We start from the raw sequence: 15,376 nt of genomic DNA, 5'->3' as shown, positions 1-15,376 counted from the left end.
TTAAATCCTTTGTGAAGCTTTTCCCATCATCATACACCTAAGCAAAACCACTACTCCTTTATACTATATATTATGTTTTTCTTGTTCTTTGTTCTTTATCAATTCATTCAAGGATAAACAAGCATTTAAGATATATCAGACACTGTACTACACAGTAGAGGAAAAAAATCTTAAATTTGTAAAGCTTACTAAGTTTTTTTCATACATGTTATCTCATTTAATACTTTAAAAATATTATACTTTGGGGCACCTGGGTGGCTCAGTGGGTTAAAGCCTCTGCCTTCAGCTCAGGTCATGATCCCAGGGTCCTGGGATCGAGCCCCACATCGGGCTCTCTGCTCCGCAGGGAGCCTGCTTCCTCCTCTCTCTCTGCCTGCCTCTCTGCCTATTTGTGATCTCTGTCTGTCAAGTAAATAAATAAAATCTTTAAAAAATATATTACACTTTACAAAATACCATAATCATGCTTATTATTTCTCTAACCAGAATGAATCCCCAAGGAGAAAAGCCAGAGTCTAATTCATCTTTGACTCCCTAGAGTCTAGCATAGTACCTAGCACACAGGAGACCCTCATTAAATGAATGAGTTAAATGAGTAACAGATACGTGTCAGATTAATAAAATATCAATCAGGGTTAACAGAGTTAATTTATAAATTTCATGGGGGGCAGAAAGAGATATATATGTCACATTGTGCAAATATATATCTGGAGAGAGAAAATTCCTCACTATAGAAGAGCATCTCCAACTCAAGTTTTATTGTATAACAAAGCCACATACCAAATGAAGATAGATTTGCTTTCAATATGCTCCAGGTGAAGAAAAATGAAGGAAAAAATGAGCACCAAACTAGAGGGGCACCTGGGTGGCTCAATGGGTTGAGCGTCTGCTTCGGCTCAGATCATGAACCCTGCGTCTGGCTCCCTGCTCAGCAGCGAGCCTACTTCTCCCTCTCCCTCTGCCTGTTGCTCCCCTGCTTGTGCTCTCTCTCTCCTTCTTTCTCTAATAAATAAATAAAATCGTTTAAAAAAAAAAGCTCCAAACTAGATTATTTTGCCTTGTAAATCTGTATATTGCCATATGACTATAAACATAAGAAAAGTATTATTCAGGGTTCTATTAATTTGCTTTGTCATCTATTTCCATATGGCAGACAACTGCACCACCTGGGACAAATGGGGCTTTCACAGGTTATGTTAAAATTTCCCACGAATGAGGGCTGCCTGGGTGGCTCAGCGGGTTAAGCCTCTGCCTTCAGCTCAGGTCATGATCTCAAGGTCCTGGGATCAAGTCCCGCATCGGGCTCTCTGCTGGGCAGGGAGCCTGCTTCTTCCTCCTCTCTCTCTCTCTCTTTCTGCTTGCCTCTCTGCCTACTTGTGATCTCTCTCTGTCAAACAAATAAAATCTTAAAAAAAAATTTTTTTTCCCATGAATGAAATGATAGATAACAAAGTGAAATAATCAAATGCTACCAGTCCTCATACGTTAAAAATTTAACTCTATTATACAAAAGACCCCTAAGATAGGTAAGGGATATATCTCCAGATCTTTGCATAGTCCCATATTTACGGCTCCTACTGATACATGTAGCATCCTCCATAAGCTTCCCATTCTTCTACTCAGGAGCACCACTTTTTGTAGGATCACTTCACTAGCATTACCTTTATAATGGTGTTTTCTGTATATGTACATGTATGTAAAAATTATTTCAGGTAGTTACCAAGTAAATAACCACAAGCAGCAAATATGAACACAGAAGTGAAGATGAAGTGTAAATGTAGGTCATACATACTTGTTAGCAAAGTGACTTCCTCAACACCAGTTCCTTAGGTCATAACGTTCAAGTTTGTATCTCGACAAAACCTCATGAACCTTTAGGTTTCATAAATAGTTGAGAAACCTAATGTCAAATCCTGAATGCCAGAAGTTTATTATATTATCCCACTCACAGATGTTATAATCTGACCATCATTTAACTGGAGCCATATGCTATTTATTAAACAATAAATGTATATAGGATTATACCAAAAACCTTTGGGATAAATCCACTCCTTGTAAAAGTCACTAAATTATGGTGATCATATGTCTCATACTTTCCAAATACGGTCATGGTCCATTAATAAAATTAGAATTTAATTTCACAAGGACTATCCCAGCATCAAAAGTATTTCAAATTATATTTAAGACATGTAAATTGATAGTGCATATAAAAAGTTTTCTTCTTTAGTATTTGCTTTTCTTACTCCTAAAACCGTCATTATGTTCTGCTTTATACAGACATGCCTCACAATTTACAAAGCTTTTTTACACCATTATCTTAGCAACTCTATGATGTAGAATCCATTAAGAATAGGTTTAGAGAAGCAGCGCAGTATTGCAGAAGCAATACAATCAGAGGACCTGGGGTTCCATCTCGGCTTTTACTAGCTGTGGGACCTCGGAGAAATCTGGCTAAAATCATGAAACAAACAAAAAGTGAAACCAGTACCACTGTTTTTAAAATGCCTATGTAAAATAGTTCACCTACCACAACTTTGAATCACCTAACCTAAATGATAAGCCTGGTGAATTAAAAAAATTCAAAATACCAATAGTTTAAACATAGGCTAAGAAAGAAAAGTCATGAGAAAAATTGTCAGCAGAGAAGAGGTAAGCCTCTGACAATGTAGTAATTCTTGCTCACTGACATATTTATACCTAATTGTACAACTACAACATAAGATACGTGTGCCATCTCAGAGAATAACAATCATATCTGCTGAAGTCAATGGAATGAAAACAAAATAAATTCTCAATACTATAATGGATCCCATTTATTTAAGTAAAATTTGCTTTACACACAGTCCTATATTTGAAAAGTTACGTGAAACAAATTCTTCAGATTTTTTAAAGTGCTTTCAACTTTGTAAAATGCCTTAACTCGTAAGTCATTCTTCCCCAAAATCATGTAACAGAAGGGAACAGCTACAGTCCCGTTACAAAAAACCAAAACACCCAAAACAGAAACAGAGAGGCCAGGTCACCTGCTTTTAAGAGAAATGTAAAGCAGTTGGTCCTTCAAATGGCAGAGCATTATGCATGCTGAATCCCCAATACAAGAAAAGTAAAATTGTAAAGAAGCAAGTCATAGGAAAGGCAGTATGATGTGGGACAAATATGGAAATAAGTTAGGAAATGTGGATTTAATATATTATTGAATATTTATGAAAGCTTGGCCTATGTCCTTTCTGAATCTTGTTTCCCATCCATAAATAAGAGAGATGCTTGCCAAAGACTGTTAGTATGTACCAGAGATTTTGATTTTTAATAATTCATCACATTAATAATATCCTCTTCAGTTCTCAAAATCAGATTTCTCATATATATATATATATATCATCTAGACCGATACAGTATACACAGTATGTATTCAGTAAGTATTTGGGAATAGGTAAATGAATGAAATAGGTGTCCTACATTTACATGTATATGAAACCAAAATTCTCACAAATGCTATGAAAAGAAGCCAAAAAAATACTTTTTTATATAATAAAAAGGGGGGGGTCTATTTTATTTATTTTTTGACAGAGAGCGAGTGCACGCTGTGCACACAAACTGGGAGGGGTGTGGGAGACAGAGGGAGAGGGACAAGCAGGCTCCCCGCTGAGCAGGGCACCAGATGAGGGGCTCGATCCCAGGATCATGACCTAAGCCGAAGGCAGACACTTAATCAAATGAGCTACCCAGGCCCCCTGGGAAGGTCTATTTTAGATAAGACAGTTAGAAAAGTCCTTTTTGAAGAGGTGACAAGTGAGCTGAGATTATAAAGATGTCAATGAATAAGCCATATGAAAAGCTAAGAAGAGAGTATTTTAAGCAGATAGAACGAAATATAAGTACAAAGAGGCTGAGAAGGGAAAAGGCTTAATATCTCTTGGGAAGGAAATGGAGAGAGGCCAGTATAGCTGGTGCCTAATAAGTAAAGGGAAAGAGGAAGGGATAGAGATGAAGTTGGGAGATTTAGGCAGTAGGTTGATCATGAAGGGCCCCAGAGGCCCATTAAAAACTTTCAAATTTATTAATGGGGGAGCAGAATGGAATATTGAAGTAAAAGTCCACCTCAATAAATATCACTAGGAAAAAAACCAACTATTTCTATGTTTATGGCTTGGAATACAGAAGAGAGTATAGTAAACCTAGCTGAAGTGATTAAGTTGGCTGATAACGTCTCTGGAGCCCTGTATATGCCACATTCTCTTCTGATAATAGACTTTCTGAGTCACAGGGATGGATCTGTGACCAGCTGAGCCCATCAGAGTAACCCTCCCAACTGCCAACACACCCAGCCCAGGGATAAGTCCAGAGCCATAGCCTTGCAGCTCCAAAAGAAAATGCATTTTTTTAAAAAGATTTTATTTATTTATTTGACAGAGAGAGATCACAAGTAGATGGAGAGGCAGGCAGAGAGAGAGAGAGAGAGCGAAGCAGGATCCCTGCTGAGCAGAGAGCCCGATGCGGGACTCGATCCCAGGACCCTGAGATCATGACTTGAGCTGAAGGCAGCGGCTTACCCACTGAGCCACCCAGGAGCCCAGAAAATGCATTTTTAATTTAAAAATCTTGCCACAAAGAAAACTCCAGGCTGAGTAGATTCACTAGTAAATTTCATCAAACATTTAAAGAAGGAATAACACTAAGCCTGCACAAATTCTCTCAGCAGACAGTAAAAGGGACATTTCCCAACTCATTCAATGGGGCCAAAGACATCTCAAGAAAAGAAAACTAAAGATATTCTTCACAAGCATAATACAAAAATCCTCAACAAAATAAATCCAGCAATATATCAAAAGGATAATAAATATATCATGACAAAGTGGGGTTTATTCTAGGAATCAAGATTGCTTTAATGTTTGAAAATAATCAATGTAATTCACCATATTACAGCAATGAAGGAAAAAAAGTGATCACTTTAATAGATCCAAAACAAGACATGAAAAAGTTCAACCCTATCCATGACAAAAACTTTAAGCAAGAGAGAGCCTAAAAGCAGTAACACTTCAGTGGCAATAAGCACAATTAGAACCCATTCTCTGAGCAATCAGCTGAACCATTCTCCAAAAACAGGGAATAATGCTGCTTGGAGAAGTGGTTAATTCCAGGGCCTAGGCACAGAAAATACAAGAGCCATGAAAACTGTGTGGTAACAAACTGTAAAGAAAGTGACCAAAAAAAGATAGGGCATGTCAAATGACAGAAGCTAAGGGAAGGAGCTCCCACCGGCCAAAGTTTGGAACAATGTGAACAATACAATAATGCTAGTGTTGGATTATAACCCAAAGTATAAAATAAATATTCATGAGTCTACACTGATAAATAAATAATTAAATAAAATAAATGATGGAGAAGGGGCCTCAGAGAATCTCAACTATTAAATATACAAGGACCAATGTAAATAGAAAATCGCCAGTAGGAAAACCCAGGAATAACTGGGGAAGCAAGATTCACTAGGGAATACTAAAATCAGTGGAAAAAGCTTGCAGAGAAACAGGGTATTTGCAGCTTCAAAGCATCTTCCTCTATATTCATTAATTACAAAGGGAAACAATTTTAGAGCAGAGAAACGTGACAAACACCACTTTAAGCAACCTAGATTAACATTATCATTAAGACATACTGACATGATATACACCTGATACGATGCTCCAAGAAGGGCCCAACATCACCCGATGGTATTCATGCCAAAACTGCATAAGGTCAGGATCATAATAGTTTAAGAGCAGTAGTTATTTTTGTAGAATGTCCCTTAACTTGGGTTTGTCTGACACTTTCTCTTGACAAATTAAGGTAAGGCAATTTTGTCACAGATCTCAGGAGACTAAGGAGACATGATTAAATGCAACATAGGAGCCTGATCTAAATCTTGGAACATAAAAAGTACATTAGTGGAAGACCTGGTAGATAAAGTCTGTAGTTTAGTTAATATTTTTGTTTAGTTAATGTTATTGTTAATATTTAGTTAATATTAATTATTAGTTAATATTATTAATAATTTTATTGTATGATAATTTGTTGGATTTGATAGTTGTAATAAGGTTCTATAAAACATTAACATCAGGAAAACTGGTTGAAGGGTATACAAAAATTCTCTGTACTATTTGTGTAATTCCTCTATAGTCTAAAATTATTTCAAAATAAAAAGCTAAAAAACCCAATCACAAAAAAAGCAACTCTTGGTAAAACTGGAAGAGAAGGGTTCTTCCTCAACCTGATTAAGGGCATGTACAAAACCTGTTAATATTGAATGATAAAGTTTCTTCTTAAATACAAAATAGGGCAAAAATATTTGCACTAACTGCCTCTATCCAGCATTGTGCTGGTGGTTTTACCCAGTGCAATGAGGAAAGGGATAAAAGGAAAACAAATCAGAAAGGGAGAAATAAAACTACATTCTTGGGTAATAATATATACATAGAAAATCCCAAAAGATTTACCAAGAAATTACTATATAATAAGTAAATTTACTAAGGTCATAGGATGACATTATATGTAATAATCAATTATTTTCCATACTAGACAAAATAATTGGAAAATTAAAATTTTTAAATTCCATTTATAATCACATCCCTAAAGAGGAAATATTTAAAATATTTAAAATATTTAAAATATTTAAATCTAAATCCAATCACATCCCTAAAGAGGAAATATTTAAAGATAAATTCAACATAATTTGTGTAAGGCCTGCATGGTGAAAACCATAATGTGTTACAAGAAGTAAAGGAAGACCTAAATAAATAGAAAAACATATCATGTTCCTAAGTTGGAAGATTTGCTATTGTTAACATGGCAATTCTCCCCAAATGGTTCTAGAGATTCAATGTAATCCTATTTAAAATGCCAGGAGGCTTTTTTTTTTTTTTTTTTTTTTTTTTTTGCAAGCTGGTTATAAAATTTATATGGCAATGCAAAGGACCTGGAAGAGCTGAACAATTCTGAAAATACAAAACAAAGTTAGAAGATCTGCATTACCTCATTTCAAGACTTAAAATAAAGCTACAGTAATCGGAACAGTTAAGCTATTGGCATAAGGATGGACCTATGCAGGTCAATGTAACAGAACAGGGTTCAGAAATAAATCTTTTCTCAAAAAAACGTGCCAACATAATCCAGCGGGGGAAGGAGAGTCTTTTCAACAAACAGTGCTGAAACAACACAATATCCATGTGATAAATGAACAGATCCCTTCACTCAACTAGACACAAAAATGAGGTAAAAATACTAAGACTGTAAAACTTCTGTTAGAAAACAAAGGGCAAAATATCTGCAAACTTAGGTCAAGATTTCTTACACTGAAAATAAATGAACCATAAAAGAAAAACTTTATCAAAATGTAAAACATCTGCTCTTTTGGAAATCACCATAATGAAAATGAAAAGGTAAGTCACAGCTTCAAAGAACATATTTGCAAAACCTCTGACAAAGAATTTGTATTTAGGATACAGAAAGATCTTTTAAAACTCAATAATTGAGTAAGAAAAACAAAATCAAACAAAACTCAAAAAAGACAAATAACCCAATTAAAAAAGGGCAAAAATATATGAACAGACATTTCACTAAAGATAAATAAATGGCTGATAAGCACTTGAAAGGATGCTTATCATTGGTCATCAGAGAAGTGCAAATTCAAACCACAATGAGATACAATTACACACTAGACACACACACACTACATACAATTACATGCTAGACACAAATACTACATACAATTACATACTAGACACATACTATATACAATTACATACGAGACACATACTACACGCAATTACATGTGAGACATATATACTACACAATTACATACCACATACTACACACAATTACACTCTAGACACACATACTACACACAATTACATACTAGACACATACACACTACATACGATTACACACTAGACACATACCTACTACATACAGTTACATGCTAGACTAGCTGAAACAGAAGGAATGACAGTATCGAATGCTACCAAGGAGTTAAAGCAACTGCAACCCTCAATACGGGACTGTCCGGAATGTAAAAACGATAAAACCACTTAAAAACATCTGACAGTTTCCTATAAAATGAAACAAACTTAACACCTGCCATTAGAACCCACCAATACAACTCCTAGGTAATTACTCAAGAGAAATGAAAACACAGAGCCACGTGAAACTTTGTCTATGAACTAGCTTTCTTGGTAATAGCCCAAAACTAAAACATTAACCTAAATATCCATCAACGGGTGGATATATAAACATACTGAGGTATATCATACAACAGCAATTATACCCAGCAACAGAAAGGAACTGACTACTGATACAAAAAACAAAAACAAACAGATGAATCTTAGCAACTATGCTAAGTGAATGAAGTATACATTGTATGAATTCATTTATATGAAATTCTGGAAAAGGTAATCTACAATGGCAGAAAGCAGGTGAGCAGGTGCCTGGGATTGGGGGGGCAGGAATCAACTACAGAAGGGCATAAAACTTTCTTGGGGTGATAGCAATGTTCTGTATTTTGACTATAATGGGCAATTAAACGAGTGTGTGTGTGTGTGTGTGTGTGTGTGCGCGCGCGCGCGCGCGTGCGTGCTCGTATACGTGTATATACATGTTTGTTATAACCATACTCTTTAAAAATAAAGGATGAGAGACAGATCACAAATGTAAAACTTCCTTAAGGAAAAAAACGAACTTTAAAGTAGAAACTAATTCAGATACTTCTTTCAAAAAGGAATATATAAAAGAGCAATGAAAGAGAATGGTTAAATAAAGGAAGAAAGAGAAATTAATCTAAATAGCAAGCAGAGAGCTCAGAGAAATGCAGCTACACTACAGCCCAGTAAAAAACAAACAACTGCAAGCTTGACACGAATTCAAAGTCCGCCATCTTCCTCTGAATGATGTACTGAAAACAAACTCAGAGAAAGACGAGTCAAAATGAAAGCTACTTTATCCACAGAAAGAGAAATTACTGCCTTTCAGAAAATAGTTATCAAGCTAACAACATTAACTTTTTTTTTTTTAAGATTTATTTATTTATTTGACAGAGAGAGACACAGCAAGAGAAGGAATACAGGCGGGGGGAGTGGGAGAGGGAGAGGGAGAAGCAGGCTTCCTGCTGAGCCTGATGCAAGCAGGGCTTGATCCCAGGACCCTGGGATCATTACCCAAGCAGAAGGCAGACACTTAACAACTGAGCCACCCAGACGCCCTACAACATTAAGTTTTAAGACAAAAAGTACTAATGGGAACTGGTAAAAACAATTACAAAGTTAGGTTTTTGTTTTCTTTTTAAAGTTTGGCATTCATTTATAAAAACTGTTTTATTCTTTCTCAAGGCAAAAATATGTACTTTTGAAACAAGTTGTAGAAATTTACATTATCATATAAAATGTTAAAAAATTTTTAAAAAATCAGATAAATCAATGCAATGTACAAAATCAAACTAGTCACCTCAGTTATTGGGTATTAAAAACTTTTATCCATGAAATACCAAAATAAAAATTACCCTAGCAGCAAATCTGGCCTACTAATTACAAATGAACTATATAATCTATAATCACTATAGGTTTCTATAATCACTTTTAGGTTAATTTAGCTACTACTACTTTATGCTTCTTTTGCTTAGCTGTTTAACCTATGTTTTCTCTAATGAAAATATATCCCTTATATTAAAAAAAAATCTATTACTGGAGAATTTTTGCCTATCTTGGCATAAACTTTTAAAAAATCAAAATATCAGTGCTATTGAGGGCACTGGGGAATGTTGACATATATGCCACAAATGGGACTCCAGCAAACCTTTAGAGGGAAATTTGACAATAACATATCAAAAGATTTACAAATGAATATATTCCAATTCTAGGAACTTATCATAAGGAAATAATTACGGATACTTGTAAAGACTTCAATACGTATAAAAGTAAAAACTGAATATAATCCAAAAGGCCAACATTATGGAAATGGTTGTTACACCATGGATTATCTGTATTATGAAACAGATAAAAAAAACAAATTATCAAATAACATGCAAAAGACTCCCAATCTACTGATGAGTAAAAAATGGTTACAGAATCTGTTCTTACAAGTGATTTCAATGGTCTCTTTTGTGTTATCCATACTTTCTAAATTGAGTGCTTTATTATAATGAGCACTTAGAGTTTCTGTATGGAAAGAGTTCTGAAAAAATCTTGCCAATTCTTCCCCAAAGCACTTAGCCAATGACACAGAGATGACATTGAAAAAAACAGAAAAAGTTTTCCATATTATTTGTACACATATCATCCATCATTTTATTTTATCACCTAACAAATGTTCATAATTTACACATAAAAGATTGCTTTTTCCAAACTGCATTTGGAAGCTATGTTCTAATACTGAGACCAATGACTAAACCCTTGTTTTCAGTCCTGACAACTTCCCTAATTCATCAGAAGCTCATATTCCATTCAATCCTTCCTGTCTCCGTTTCTCTCTGTATAGAATGAGCACATACAAACTTTTTCACAAGAATATTGAAAGGAATATATATAAAGTATATCATATATTAAACTGAGAAAAGTAGAAAAACACCTTTTTGATTTCCAATATTCTCATTTTTTATAACCTAAATTATTTGTTATATGCCCCTGAACAGATGTATTTCTTCCCTGTAAAATGGACAATATAAAATTCCTGATGGGTTTTCTTTGAATTATTAAAACAAATACAAAACTGCAAATTTTCATATACAATTGTAATAAGCAATATGTTTTAAAATACGAAACAATGGATATTAATTTATATAATCACTCTGTTATACTCTTTGGCAACAAATTATTCTTGAGGTAATTCAACTACTGCATTTTTAACTTTTTAGTATCTTTTTGAGGCAATAGAGAAATACTGATGGAATCTAACCTTTATTTTGTGCTACTTGAGTATCTTATCCTTTAAATTTACTCTGTAACCAAAGAATGTATTACTATAGCTTTGGATGTAATGCAAAATTCTTTCTTTATTTTTTAAGGTTTTTATCAAATAGAAAAAAACTACCAAAGCTCGGAGTGACTATAAACTAAACATACTTTAGGAAAGACTGCCCCCTTGTGCCAATCAATAATAGTCAACAGATTAAGAAAGAACACTAAGAACTGTATCTAACACTGGAGGAACCCAGGCTTCTATTTTTTAATTTTTTAAATTTAAAAAAAAAAAATAAAATTTTTTTTTAGGAACCCTCCTTTTTTTTCAAATAGTAAATTACATTTCATTTCATTTACAGAGACCTTGGGGCAAAAAGGTGGTGTCTGGAAAAAGGTTTTGATTTTTCCATGTTCTGATTACAACACCTTATATACCTAAAGTGATAATCTTTAAAGAAAAATAAATTGAACAGTACATTAAGCTCATACAGACATGACTAATTAATGACATTCAGCAGCAAATATCAACATATTTTGTAACATTTATTTATAATGGATACTAGCTGCTCAAGGCCTTAGAGGCTACAGAGGTAAGTGACTTACTTTCTGACCTTTTAAGTTCTACAACAAAATACAAAGAAAATATTAAGAAACCAGTAGCTTGCAGAGAAAAACATACACAAATAAGGGATAGAATACGGTGGCTTATTCTAAAACACATATATAGTTCATCCAAGTCTTTAGGAATTTTCTTCTCAATTCTCAGGACACAGTAATTTCTTTGGCTGGCCTATTACTCTTTATAAAGCTTCTCGGAGTATATAAATGGTAACAGGCCATTCAAACCTAAGTCATTATCAGCATCATTACTACATAATCTACAGTAATAATCTACAGTAGTGAACAAATATATCAGAAGGATAGACTTGCTAAAGACATGAAACATTAAGGCAGTAAAAGATATATTACAAGTAACAAGTGATGTGAATGTCGATTTTGGATGGTCGATAGCATAATATCTTTCCTAATTAACAGCTGGAACAGTTACAATTCCACTTCTACCAAACAAGGTCGTTAGAATTAAACGAGTTAGCACTGATAAAGCACCTGCTATAAAAAACACAAAATGTTTGTTATGTCAATAAAGGAATTAGTAAGTATGGGAAACTACACGATACGTATGTATACAATAATACCTACTTTCGAAGGTGGTCATGTTCTTTCAAAAATAGTTCAGTTCTTCTGTTGTTTACTCCAGACCCACTTTTATATGACCTAGAATAAAACAGAGAAAATGTAAGAACATTTCTGGCAGATGCTGCAAAACAGAAGTAACTGACTCTAGTAATATCCAAAGCAGACAAACTGAGCCTCTCCATAATTTTGAATGAAGCTAAAATGTTTGATCATTTTCATGTTCTAAAAATGACATCCATAATAAATAGATAAATATAATTGCTTCTCTAATTTAGGGCTAACTGTTTATTTTTTTTCACCAGAATAATCCAATGTTTTAAACAAAAACATTACTTGTCTTTGTCTATTATTATTTTTGTCTATTATTATATCTTTATTTTTCCAAGTAGACATAAAAGTTTAAACTGATTACTACACAGCCCATGGGGTAGGAAACTACTGCCATGGAATGTTTTCCTTCACAGTGGTATATGCAGTCTATCAACTAGAGCCTACAGAATTAAAATGAAGCTTAAGACCTGCCTATTTTGGCATACTTAAGGATTTCTGTCTTGGTCTGCACTAAATTTTACATGAAAATGCTTTCTTAACTGCACTGAAATTTATAAGAAAATGCTTTCTATCATTACTATCAACACTTTCATGTTTCTACTCTTTACTCAAGGTAACAAGAACAAAAATAAAAAATCGAAGAAACTGCACATACACTAGAGTAAGACAAAAGAGAGTCATGCTGATAAAACTGAACTACTGGCTAAGAGGCAATGCTCATTTGCAAAGCACAGAAGGAAAGAAAATCCCAGGGGAAAGCAGCATGAGATAACCAAGAACACGCAGGACTCCCAAGACAGATGATATACCTATTTTTTTTTTTAAAGATTTTTTTATTTGACACAGAGAGAGAGAGATCACAAGCAGGCAAAGAGGCAGGCAGAGAGAGAGGGGGAAGCAGGCTTCCCGGTGGTAGAGAGCCTGATGCGGGGTTCAATCCCAGGACCCCGAGATCACGACCTGAGCTGAAGGCAGAGGCTTAACCCACTGAGCCACCCAGGCGCCCCAGATGATTTACTTTTTTTTTTTTTTTTTTTAATTTATTTATTTGAGAGACAGAGAGAGAGCATGAGAGGGGAAGTCAGAGGGAGAAGCAGACTCCCCATGGAGCTGGGAGCCCGATGTGGGACTCGATCCGAGGACTCCAGGATCATGACCTGAGCCAAAGGCAGTTGCTCAACCAACTGAGCCACCCAGGCGCCCCTAGATGATTTACTTTTATTAAGATTTTTTTTTAGGGCACCTGGGTGGCTCAGTGGGTTAAACCTCTGCCTTTGGCTCAGGTCATGATCTCGGAGTCCCATGTTGGGCTCTCTGCTCAGCAGGGAGCCTGCTTCCCCCTCGCTCTCTGCCTGCCTCTCTGACTGCTTGTGATCTCTGTCTGTCAAATAAATAAATAAAATCTTTAAAAAAAAAAAAGATTTTTTTTTAAAGCAATGGCCACACCCAACATGGGGCTTGACGTCACAACTCCAAGATCAAGAGTCGTGCACTCCTCTGACTGAACCAGGCAGGCACCCTGAAAACAGGTGATCTAGATTTAAATCTATACTCCCATCATTAACTAGCCAGTTAACTTTAGACAAGTCTCGTAATACCTAGTTTTATAAAATGGTACTAATAATTTCTATCTGTATCAAAAGATTATATGAAGCCAGAAAAGAGATAATATAAGGAAAAGTAGCATACAATTGCAAAGAACTTTAAAATGTTAGTTATTACTACTATAGCTCGTCTCACTAATCATATTCTGCTTTGTATATTAATTTGAATGTATGTCTTACTCCCCTCTACCACCTAGATTATAAAAGTTTTTTTTCTTTTTTAAAGATTTTACTTATTTATTTGACAGAGAGAGATCACAAGTAGGCAGAGAGGCGGGTAGAGAGAGAGAGGGAAGCAGGCTCCCTGCTGAGCAGAGAGCCCAATGCAGGGCTCAATCCCAGAACCCTGGGATCATGACCCAAGCCGAAGGCTTAACCCACTGAGCCACCCAGGCGCCCCGTAGCACCTAGATTATAAATTCCTGTTGGGCTAAGTTGGTCTTTTCATTTCTAGCCTCTACTGTGATTGATCTAGCGTCTTACTCATGGCTGTTAATCAGGAAATAGTTTAATGAATGGATGAAACATGTTTCTTTTATGACTGTTTTTCAGAAAGCAAGTTATTACAGTGGGCTATATTCTAACAACTCCCACAAATTTGGGGGGGACATAAGGCCAGTATAGGCTGTCCCCTATACTGGTTCTCAATGTATACCTGAAAATACATACATAAATAGTCTGCACAGATATTAAACAAAAGACTTACATGTTCCTGAGAACTAAAAATATTACAAAATATCTAATTATGGCAAATTTTTTTTTTAGTCTTTCATGTTTCACTAAGTACATAAGACTAAACATTAAAAAAAAGAACAATAAAAATTAATTTACCAAGATAATTTTTGGGGAAAGGAACATAACTTTGATGGCTGGATAATCCTTGATTAGTTTTGAGCAAAAATTTTGAATGCAATGAATATGAAATTATTTCTTTTGCAAAACTGTCTTACTGTTGTAACAAAATAAAAGTTTTCTAGGAAAATGTTTCTAAGAGTACACATGACACGTATCAGTTTATGATATGGTAATGTGTATCATAACTATGTTTATGAAACACAATAATTACTTATGCAACATTAAGTATCATAAATTTATCATAAGTGAGACAATGATAGGCATCATTAGATGGTCCAAAAATGAAAGTTTCAGTTTTAATTAGATGCCCAATGGATTTAACTTGTTGTGTTCAGTTGTGAAAAATGCTTTATTATTTTTTTAAGATTTTATTTATTTATTTGAAAGACAGAGAGAGAGAAAGAGAGAGAGGGAGTTGGGGAAGAAGAAGAGGGACAAACTGACTCTGTGCTGAGCACGGAGCCCAACAGGAGCTCCATCCCACAACCCGAGATCGCGACCTGAGCTGAAATCAAGACTTGGATGCTCAACTGACTGAGCCACTTTGGTGTCCCATGAAAAAAATTTTAAATGTCCATATGAAACATCAGAATGCATTATTGAAAGTGAGGTAAAGGGATGAAGAACAAATCTTTAAAATTATGGGTTGAGATTAGCATAAAAACACTGGAAGTTCTTAAATAATTTGACGTATGCTATTAAGTCTGAATAAGACCTGGAAAGCATGATATTTCAAATTCCAGAGAAATA

The 15,376-nt window shown here is 34.9% G+C and overlaps 1 protein-coding gene across 9 annotated transcripts in view; it reads right to left on the bottom strand.

The window, feature by feature from the left end:
* Positions 1–15,376, bottom strand: part of GOSR1 (golgi SNAP receptor complex member 1) — a 53,906-nt gene that overhangs the window by 24,642 nt on the left and 13,888 nt on the right. For all 9 annotated transcript variants that reach the window (XM_047707619.1, XM_047707623.1, XM_047707616.1 and 6 more), the window contains exon 6: positions 12,120–12,194. In XM_047707619.1, the coding sequence (XP_047563575.1) occupies positions 12,120–12,194 (75 nt within the window). The remainder of the gene's footprint in view (positions 1–12,119; positions 12,195–15,376) is intronic.

The sequence above is a fragment of the Lutra lutra genome, chromosome 16, assembly GCF_902655055.1.
Source record: "Lutra lutra chromosome 16, mLutLut1.2, whole genome shotgun sequence".
NCBI lineage: Eukaryota > Metazoa > Chordata > Mammalia > Carnivora > Mustelidae > Lutra > Lutra lutra.
Note: the sequence above shows the minus strand (reverse complement) of the source record. Positions and strands in the feature narration are given on the sequence as shown.